Consider the following 10,867-nt stretch of genomic DNA (forward strand, 5'->3'; position numbering starts at 1 on the left):
GGGGGGTAAGCTCATGATGATCCCCATGAGCATATGAAAATTTTTGTTGATGTCTGTGGAATATTCTCATTTGAGAACATATCGCAAGAATCGGTCTGTCTGAGGTTGTTCCCATTTTCTCTAATGGGCGAGGCAAGCAAGTGGTTGACTGAGTTTCCAAGAGATTCCTTCACTTCGTGGAGATGATCTTACCACTGCATTCCCAATGTGATTTTCCCCCGTCGAAGATAATTACTCTTAGGGATAGCATCCAAGGTTTCAAACGCATGGAAGGTGAGCCAATCCATGAGACATGGCTGCGGTTTAAGAAGTTGGTGCTGCAATGTCCAACTCATGGACTGCGCAATAATTTGCTGCTCCAATACTTTTAAAGGAGCTTCGACTCGGTGAACAAAGGAGTTGTTGATCAACATCTTCCCGGTGGTATAATGCAACAACCCTATAAAGTAGCATCCCAACTCCTTGATTGCAAGACCAAGTCTCTCGTCTTAATTTTAGATTTACAAAAGAACAAATCGAGAAGGATCAAGAGAGAGACCAAAACTTGGCAAAGATGATGACCCAGCTAGATATCTTGTCTAAAAATGTCATGGGTGTTGGTACAAAGAGGGTTAATAATGTGGGTGTTAGTTGAATAAACCCATATGAAGCACAATTTGAAGCATTGTACAATGAGGAAGTGAACTTCTTAGCCAATCAAGGAGGAGGTTATCGTACAAACTACCCAAGACTAGGTGGCATTCAAGGTTGGAATAGAGATGAGAGCTGGAGAGACTGTGACAAAGATTAGTGTGATCACATCGCCACTTGGAAGGAAATAGATAGGGAGAAGAATAGGTATATGCCTCCCCATGAGCGCCAAAATACCAAAGAATATGAAGGTGGCCGTATGAAAGACATGCTCATTCGCATTCTTAACAAGGTTGAATAGTGCGAGAAAGTGTTGAAAGAAATGAAAGAGGATGTCTCGACTATCAATCAGATGGTAACCTCTCACTCAGTCTCTATTAAGCAACTAGAAACCCAAATTGGTCAAATTTCATCACATTTGAATCCAAGACAACAAGGGGGTTGCCTAGTGATACAATGGAAAACCCCAGATATGAAGCTTGATTTGGTACTTGCGTCGTGCCACGACGTTAACTAACATGCCTCTTGGGAGGCAACCCAAGTTTTTAATGCTTTAAGTTTGATTTTGAATAACGGGTGTTGATTGTGCTGGCTAAAAGGTGGAGTGTGTTTTAGAATTTGTAGTTTGGCGAGCCAAAAGTCCAGTCAGTGACTGACAGAAGAGGTTAGTGAGCCCAACTTAGACCGTCGTCGGACACACAATACATGAAGTGGAGGTTTGTAAAACACGGCGGGCCAATCGCTTGATCGGTAACTCGCCAAACAGGTCGGCAAGCCCAATTTTATCTACCGTTTGGACCCCCAAATTGATTGGAGGTCTTGTAAAACTCAGCGAGATAAATTACCACTCGGTGAATCGTCGAGTCCTTCGGCGTGGTTGACTAATACCTATGAAAGGGCTGCGAACTTAAAAGTTTTAAGAGGACAAATGATTTAAAATTTCAAAATCTTTCATATTCTCTCATTTCTAACCCCGTACACTCTCACCCACACTTTCAATTCCTTGTACTTTACTATTTCGTTTGCTTTTTGTGTGTGATCTCGTGCTCAGAATTGAAATACTTTGCCGCCTAGCTTTTCAAATTCTTAATCCACATACAGGTTTGTTTTTCGAACCCTGTACCTTTGATTAGTGGTTGAACTCAAATTCTATTGGTAAATATGTGTTGAAATGTGTTTGCTAATTGCTTAAATCGTGTTTTATGTGTCGGAATGCCCGTTGTTGTTTTTGAAATTATGCCTAAGTGCTTAAAATGATAATTTCTCGAAGTTTGATGCGTTATAATTGATTCGAAATTGTTGGGTTGCAGTTAATGTGTATTGTGTCTATGGAGTGAAGTTTGAGTAACCTCGAATTGTGCCGAATGGCATAATTTTCCCAATTATGGAGCGTTTGATGTCATTCTAAAGGGCAAAAGTCGTCAAATGGCCAATTTTGGCCAACCCGGGGGATGTCTGAGTACCCCGAAGGCATGGGTTGATTGGGTCTTGTTTGAATTGAGTGGTGTGTGTGTTTGATTTTGCTTTTGGGGAATGCGGGATTGATTTTCGGAAACAGGGTTAAAAATTAGCACGCTAGGCAGTTTGGTGAGCTGGTTCGAGCTCATCGAACGGTTCGGCGGTTCACCAAAGTCCACTTTTGATTGCCCTTAATTTCTTGATTTGGCTAGTTGGAGTCTATAACTTTCGGTGGGAAGCTTGAGTTTGCCAAGTTCACTCGGCGACTCACCGAAAGGTTCGTTTGATCGCCCTTTCTGCACCCCTAACCTTTAAAACACTGTAATTTTTGGTGGGCTAGTCTGAGCTCACCGAGTGGTATCGACAATTCACCGAAAGGCTCTGAACATTGCTGACATGCCTTATTTTTGGAAAAATTTTAAGCTGGTCCTTTCAACGAGCCTGATCTGTCTTGCTTAAGCGACTCGGTGACTGGTTCGGCGAGTCTTTCTGCAACTTGATTTCTGTGACTTTCTTTAACGATTTCTAACAATTTTCTATGCATTCTGCATATATGGCTAGGACCAATTTGAATAAAGGTGGCATGCCACCCCGCAAACGAGCACGGTGTATTTTAATAAATGAGGGAGTAGCTGTTTCCACCAAAAAAGGCAAGAAAGCACCTCTGAAGGGAGGTAAAGGCAAGGAAAAAGCGCCCGTAGTTGAGAGACCAGAGCACAACTCCGACAGTGATGGGGAGTCATTTTATTCTAAGCACTAATTCTTCAAGCTTGAGGATGATCAATTAGTACAAACCTGGCGAGCAGAGATTCATGCAAAGGATCGTCAAGATCCGTCTAGGAATCCGGAGTCTACCTATCTTGCTACAGATACAGTGCCAGCTCCGGCACAGACGGTAGTTCCATCACCATCAGTTCAGGGTCTTCCTCCCAGGCTACTCAACCAGTTAAAGGAAGAGGGATTAAAGACCATCCTAGAGGAAAAAGGATTGTCCACGGATGGAGTAGTGGACAAGTACCCTATTGTGTGGGACTCACTCCGGTTCCACAGGTTTCATATCTTCACCAGGCCTTGTTGCCTATATATTCCCACATGGTTCCAGGAATTCTACTCTGTATATAGTGATTTGGTACCCCAAGGGAAGAAGAAGGCCAGTCCCTTCAGATCGGTGGAGTCCGTGATGGTACGGGGGAAGACAGTGAGATGCAGCAGCGATGATATCAATGTTGTACTTGACAGGGCAACAAGTTTTGAGCATGACTACCAGAGCATGATCAAGACACAGACTCTGGATGACCTCAGGGGATGGCTAGCTCCCCTCATTTCTGACACCACCCCAAGGTGGATTACGGGCAGAGCCCCTATTGAGAAGAAGGACTTGAACATATCAGCTCGATATTAGTTCGGTTTCATCAGTAGATCGATCTTGCCATCACAAAATGAGTCCATCATCCGCCACCCAAAGGAGGCCTTCCTCGGATCGATCACAGCCGGGAAGAGGTTGAACTTGGGGCTGATTATAAGAGCAGGAGATGGCCATGAGGGCCAAACAGTTCCAAACATCCCTTTCATTCCAAGTGCTTATTACAAAGTTATGTCAACGGGCTGGAGTTCCTCTTGATGAGAAGAGGGATGTTGAGGTTACACCCACATCCTCCACCAACATCCGGTTCATAGAGGCCGAGTACACAGGGGAAGTGAAGGATAGGAGGAGAGCAGCTTCGGTGGACACATTCCCATCGGTTCATGTTAATTATATACATGCAAAGGCAACTTTTCCTACTCCAGCCTCTGGGCCTTCAGGTACATCTACTTCCACTCCTTCCCAGGCAACAGGTTCTTCTACTGCCTCCCAGAGCTACTTCATGTACCACTGCATCAAGGAATCCTATCACTCAAACCATGCTCTTCAAGATGGGGCACCTATCCCATTCTACCGATGTACGCACTTCCTGGATAGAGGCAGACGTGCCCTGGATGATTGAGCGAGCAATTTCAGCATCATTCACACCTCTCTGGACTTCCATTAAATCTCTCACCGTGAGAGTAGAGATTTATGAGAGAGGACCGGGGGTTACCATTGAGGTTACGGCTTTAAAAGTTGAGGTTTTCGTATTGATAAAGGACGTGGACCATCTGAAGTCCACAGACTTCATATCAATGTTTGAGTTAGCAGAGGTCCCTTATGATCCGAGTGCTGAGATTCCAGCTTGTGCTGAGGTACATCCGACTACCACTGGAGATGATATTATGGAGGATGTTGTTGCTGTTGAGTCTGAGGCTGAGACCTATGGGGAGCATCTTGGGGAGTGAGATGTGGCTGTATTTGAGGATTTGGCCGACTTAGAGGGTGCCATGTTTGAGATAGCCCGACAGGCATCTTTGAGGGAGACTTCCATGGCAGGCTCCAGTGGAGCTAGTGTTTATGTTGCACCAGACATTGATGCCCCGACAGACAGAGCGACTGAGTAGACAGGATCATTCTTTTCCCTCCCTCTCTGTTGTTTTGTTGATGATTTTTGTTTTAATTGTATTTGAGGACAACTGCTTCTCTTTTGTGGGTGGGGTGACGTATTTCTATACCTACCTCTTATGATTACATTTTATTTGTATATATTGGGTTTTGTGATCTATATTTGTGTTTGGATTTTGATCTTGTGAATGGTTGAGCTTGTGGCTTCTTCTTTTGATTGGAAATGATTTTGACTTATTTTTAAAATTTGTGCCACCTCTATTGTTTGTGATTGTGGCTATTCTTGTGCAAATTTGAGTATCGATTATGATCAATACTGATGACTTGAATAGTGCTCTTAATTGAAGGAAATGAATGTGTGACTACGATGAGGCCAAATGAAGTTGTATAGCCAATGTGTGAAATTTTAGCATCTCGTTGTGACTAGCCGATTATCGAATGGATCTCTTGTGATGAACATTGCATACTAGTTAGACAATGTGGAGTCTTGTTTGATACTGGTGCCAATGTTGTGTGTGATGAGATTACCTTGAAAATTGTGTGTGATGACACCTAGAATTTACCCCGTTGGTCCTGTTGACTAAGTGATGCAAGCACTTGAAATGATCTTAGGCAACAATTTTGAAGAGTGAAACAATTTGACAATATACCTCTTTTGTGGCCAACCTTGTGAGATGTGTGAACCTTGCTTGAACCCTCTTGACCCTTATCATTTTCTTGGAAGAAACTTGAACAATTGTTACCTCTCTTTATCCATTCACCCATAATTCTCATTAATTGTGGTTTGTTTGAATAGCCAACTTAGTCCAAAAGCCTAAGTTGGGGGTGTGGTGAAAAGAGAAGGGAAATCAAGAAGTGTGAGAAATTCCCCCTTTGAACAATGGTTTTGAAAAAGATAAAACCCCTCCATGTAAAAAAAAAAGAAGAAAAGATGAAAGCAAAAGAAAAAGAATGAAAAAGTTGTGGAATAATGTAGTGGAAGTTGCAAAAGAAATGGGGTATCTAGTAGTCCATTTGAAGTTGAAATGGGGTGAATTTTAGTGTTAAAAAAATTAAGAAAGTGATGTTGATACCACACTTCATGAGGGTAGCATCCATTGAGCCTAAATGACCATACATTTACACTCGGCCCGGTTACAAGCCTTGAAAAGACCTTTGTGATCTTGAGTGAGCTGAAATGAATGATGATTGGAAAATAAGGGAAAACCTATGGGTGAAGTCATGCATGTGTTCATCTTTGTGAGTGTGAAAGTCGTATGTGATTCCAGAACTATAAATTCTTGAAGAACTTTTTTTGAATAGGGAATCATTTTTGTTGTGAGGGAATTTTAGTACATTGTTGAGCTTGAACTTGCATTTGACGTAAGTATTGTGAACTTGAGCATCTTTGATAATGGTGAGTGAAAGTTTGAATTTTTGAGTGCACAAATTGATCATTGCATGAGTAAGTTGAATCTTATTGTGTACATTCATGTTGAGTCTTATGTAGAACTATTTGAGGCATCCTTTTTGAACTACTGATCTTGAGTTTTACTTGAGGACAAACAAAAGTTTAAGTTGGGGGTGTTGATGAGTTCGAGATTTGGACTCATTTGGGGATTTGTTTATATAGATTTAGTGTCCTCAAATGCTTAATTTGTGCCAAAAACTGATGTTAAAGCCTTGATTATCAGATATATGGATTGAGGAGCAAAGCAAGGATAGTAATAGGCAAAAAGGAATAAAACAAACTGAAAAAGTGAAGAAGGGCGAGCCTGAGAATCGCCAATAGCACTTGGCGTGTTGCCGAGTGGCTACTTTGACAGCCTAAAGTCCTAGTGTACCAAGCCTTGAGGGAAGAAACCAAGTCGGCGACAAAATGGAGCAGTCGGCGATTCACCGAGCAGTTTTGCAATGCAAAGAGAGATCGCGCAAAGTTACAGAACTTGAGGATGCCCAGTGCCAAGGCAAAAAGGCGATGGAAGAGATCAATGGGCGGGACACCCAGTGGTTCGGCGAGCCTGACTTACTTCGCCAAACAGCCCTTTGTGGTTTATTTTTGGCGACCATAAATTAGATTTTGAACAATTATTTTAGCATGTTGGACATATTTGATTGAGGCTAGTGAATGCAAAATTAGTTTAGAATACTTTTCTCTTGAGTTTTTGAGAGTTTCTAATAAGACTTGAAGAATTTTGGAGATTTTGCTAGTGGGTATCGAATTTTCTGCAAATTGACGCATTGTAAAGGCTAAATTACTCTTACCCAGTTGATGGATAATCGATTTAGTAATCGTTTTTACTCTTTTATGATGCTTGGATAAAACCCCAATTCTTGGGGTGTGATCATGTGATTCTGGGTTGAATTAGTTAGTGGGTATTGTTAATTACTAGTTTAAATGCTAAATTACAGTGAGTTTAATCATTAATTGTGGTTCAATTTATGAATTGTACTTGCAAAATGTTGTTTTACTTTTGTGTTCTTGGCTTGCTCGAGAGAGACGTTTTAGAACTAAGATTATTGATTAATGATTTGTAGGTATTAGGTTGAGCTGGGTTCAGCTCGAAAGAGTTAATCCTAAATTCAATCCTACCCATCTAGCTAGAAATAGTGGGTGAATTAAGGTATCGGTTGTTCTTCATTATTATGTTTGTTGATATTCAAAAGAAATCACCTGATTCTGGATAGTTGTTTGAGATAAAGCTATCCCCCTTTTAGTCTAGCCTACTCACTGATTTTTAGTTGTTTACCTGTAGTTTCAATTACACATATATCTAAATTTGCCTATAATCGATCATATCCTGAGAATCCCTCTCCTTATTGTTATTTCAAAGTGTTTTTGACTGCTTTGTAGTTGATAATTCCAAACCAAAAACCCCTATCTGACATTCGTGTCACCCCTTTTAATTTGATTCATGTCTTTTTTTATTATTTCTATTCCTATGGCTGATAAGACCATATTTGTACTTCCTAATTGAATTTCAACATGTACCGCTCCCTGTGGGATTCAACCCCAACTCAATTGTTGGGTTTTATACTGACTAACGATCGTTTGCACTTAGAATTGGATAAAGTGTTTTTGAAACGTTAATCAATCCACTCTCACTTCCAAGTAGGAATAGGCATCTTCTGAGATACACCTTCGAGCCGTTGGTGCTCACACTTGACCTGTTGGCAAGTCAAGCATCTAGAAATAAAATCTACATCATACCTCTTCATACCACACCATTAGTAATGCGTACTAAGATCATGATGCATATTTGTCGCTCCCGAATGAATGGAATATCAAGAAAAATGGGCCTCCTCAAGAATCAGTCTAATAAATTTACCCACTTGGGCACACATATCCTACCTCCGGTCCTCAAGACACCATCAAAATAAAGGACAACCTATTTTGCTTCTCCTCTCATCACTTTGTCTCAAATGAGACACAACTTCTCATTATTGAACTAGTGCTCACAGATCTACTCAACTAAGGAAAACCGAGCCTCCACGAAAGCAATCAAACCATCACTCTCCTCAGAAATCTTCAATTGAATACGATTGTTGGCTAATCTATGAACATATCTAGCAAACAGTATCTCACCAACACTGATAGTAGCAAGACTCCCCATACTAGAAGACTTCCTAATCAAGTCATTGGCCAGTACATTGGCCATTCCCTAATGATACAAGATGTTGATATCATAGTCCTTTAGTAGCTCAAGCCATCTGTGTTGCCTCAAGTCAAATCCCTCTGACTGAAAATGAAATCAAGACTTCGATGGTCAGTGAATACCTCAAAATATACCGCATACAAGTAATGATGCCATAGCTTAAACATAAAAACTACAATCGACAGCTCCAAGTCATGAGTAGAGTAGTTCTTGCACCACATAACCTAACTCCAGAAGCATCATAATAAATGGTGAAGTCCACAGCCTCTTCGGGTAAATTCAAAATAGGAGCCGAAGTTAATAAGGTCTTGAGCTTTTGAAATTTTTCCTCACACACATTAAACCACTCGAAAATTACACTATGTGGAGTCAAACTGGTCAAAAGAGATGCAATAGTGGAGAATCTCAGAACAAACTCCTTGTATTAAGCTGCTATCCCTAGAAAACTCTAAATCATGGTAACTGAAGTAGGTTTGATCCAACCTCTAAATTCCTCAATCTTGGCTGGATCCACCCAAATAGCCTCGTTGGACACAAAATGCCTAGAAATGCAATAGAATCTAGCACTTTGAGAACTTGGCATACAATTTCTCTTCCCTCAATCTATGGAGCACCATTCAAAGATGTTGGTCATGGTCCTTCTAAGTCTTGAAGTACACCAAGATGTCATCAATAAATATCATCACAAACGAATCGATATATTATCAAAACCACCCATTGTTTAACTCCATGAATGTTGCAGGGGTGTTAGTCAAACCAAAGGACATCCAAGAATTTTATAATTCCCATATCAAGTTCTAAAAGTTGTCTTAGGAATATTTGATGTCCTAATCATTAGCTGATGATAGCCGGACCTAAAATCAGTCTTAGAAATAAAGAATCTCCCTGAAGCAAATCGAATAGGTCATAAATATGAAAAAGAGGATAACTGTTCTTCATTGTCACTTTGTTTAATTGTCGATAATCTATACACATACTCATGGTTCAATATTTCTTCTTCACGAACATAACAAGGGCACCCCATGGAGACACACTAGGGTGAATGAACCCCTAACTCAACAACTCCTATGACTAATCCTTCAAATTTTTCAACTCATATAGAACCATGCAATAAGGATAAATAGAGATGGGATTGGTGCCCAGCTCCAAGTTGATGCGTCTATGATTTTGACTTATTTGAGGCCTTTCAGTTCATCAAATAGCATTATCAATGCCTACTTATGTCCTTATCTGATTATATTTTTGATCTTTTATAGCTATGAAGGCTAAAGGATAAGGCGAGGAGGAATCTATGCAAAAAGAGGCCAAAATGTTGAAACGAATGAAAATTCCCAACTGAGGATTGCCTAAAATAGTTGGTGAATCACCCAACTTGACCGGACCTCGCCTAAAGTGATATTGTTCGCTTCTGAAAATATTAAACGTAGGTAAGAGATTTAAAGAACAAATGGTGATTCACGGAAGTGGTTGGGCAAATTCAAAATCCCATCACCTAAAGTGAAAGAAGGCTGGACCAAACTATAGGCTACAATGGGTGAAAAACGGTGGTCATCGACGACTCACCGAACGTGAAAGGAGAACTCTTTGAGTTCGCCAACTGAGGTTCAAACACATGAATCCTGAAGACAAGAAAAGGTGAGGTGATGAACAAGATGGAGATCCACCGATCAAGTAGGTGATCCTGCCTAACGTCGCCGATCAGATTGCTCATGGGATTTTAGACTAATTTTTGGAGAAATTATAAATAGCCCAAAAGAGATAAAACAAATTGATCATCTATCGGATCTACTATCTTTTATCCTTCATCTTTTATATCTTTACCTTTTTCATAGCTTCTTAGTTTTGGGGTTTTGAACAATTTTGTATTGGACAATTGAGGTTTCAATTCAAAGTGGTGTTGAACATTATTGTTGATTATCAACAGTTCAATGGTTGAAAGCATAATTGATATAATTTCTTTTACTTTTATGATGTTTGGATAAAACCCCAATTCTAGGAATCTGATTATAGAGTTGGGTGATAATTAATTTAGCGGGTCTAGTGTTTAGCTCTATTTTTCTGCTAGTTATTCATATATTTGAGCTATTTAGCATGTGTTTAACTTATGGGCTAAGGTTGTAAACTTAGTCTTAGCTTAGACCTTTGATTGATGATCGAAAGAGATTAATTGTAGTCGGTAAATAACTTAATACTTTCAAATTGGATTTGATTGTTGTAGTTTGTTCGAAAGAGAAACTGTAGTTTCATATATAATCGCTAAATCTTTTCAAAAGAGAGATTTAGTAAGGTATTGAGTTGATTTGTATCTTCATATGGATGATACTAAAAGGAGATTATGTGATATGACACTGTCACGACTCGAGAGTACCCCCTAGTCGTAACATGGCGTATTCGACCCCGAAGGGGTCTTATATGAGCCACATAGTCATTCATTGCATTCAATAATGAAAATAGTGCGGAATAAGAAAAAAACTTATTTACATCCATGCATTTAAACTTCATTAAAACAACTTTAAAAACACACAGCGGAAGTCTAAGTCTCACATGGCCACCTTAGACACAGTCACAAAACATAAGTAGGGACACGGCCCTTTACAATCAAAAGAAGTCTATTAAGTCTATTACATGAACAAAAGAACTTAAAAGTCTTGTCCTCGAATCCATGAGGACA

General features: G+C 40.0%; 1 protein-coding gene across 1 annotated transcript in view; it reads right to left on the reverse strand.

The window, feature by feature from the left end:
• Positions 1 to 8,004: 8,004 nt before the first annotated feature.
• The window catches only part of LOC107060625 (uncharacterized), a 15,904-nt gene continuing 13,041 nt past the window's right edge, over positions 8,005 to 10,867 (reverse strand). The window contains exon 2 of the mRNA XM_015308718.1: positions 8,005 to 8,202. Coding sequence (XP_015164204.1) covers positions 8,005 to 8,202 — 198 coding nt within the window. The remainder of the gene's footprint in view (positions 8,203 to 10,867) is intronic.

Source organism: Solanum tuberosum, unplaced genomic scaffold, assembly GCF_000226075.1.
Source record: "Solanum tuberosum cultivar DM 1-3 516 R44 unplaced genomic scaffold, SolTub_3.0 scf00006, whole genome shotgun sequence".
NCBI classification, from domain to species: domain Eukaryota; kingdom Viridiplantae; phylum Streptophyta; class Magnoliopsida; order Solanales; family Solanaceae; genus Solanum; species Solanum tuberosum.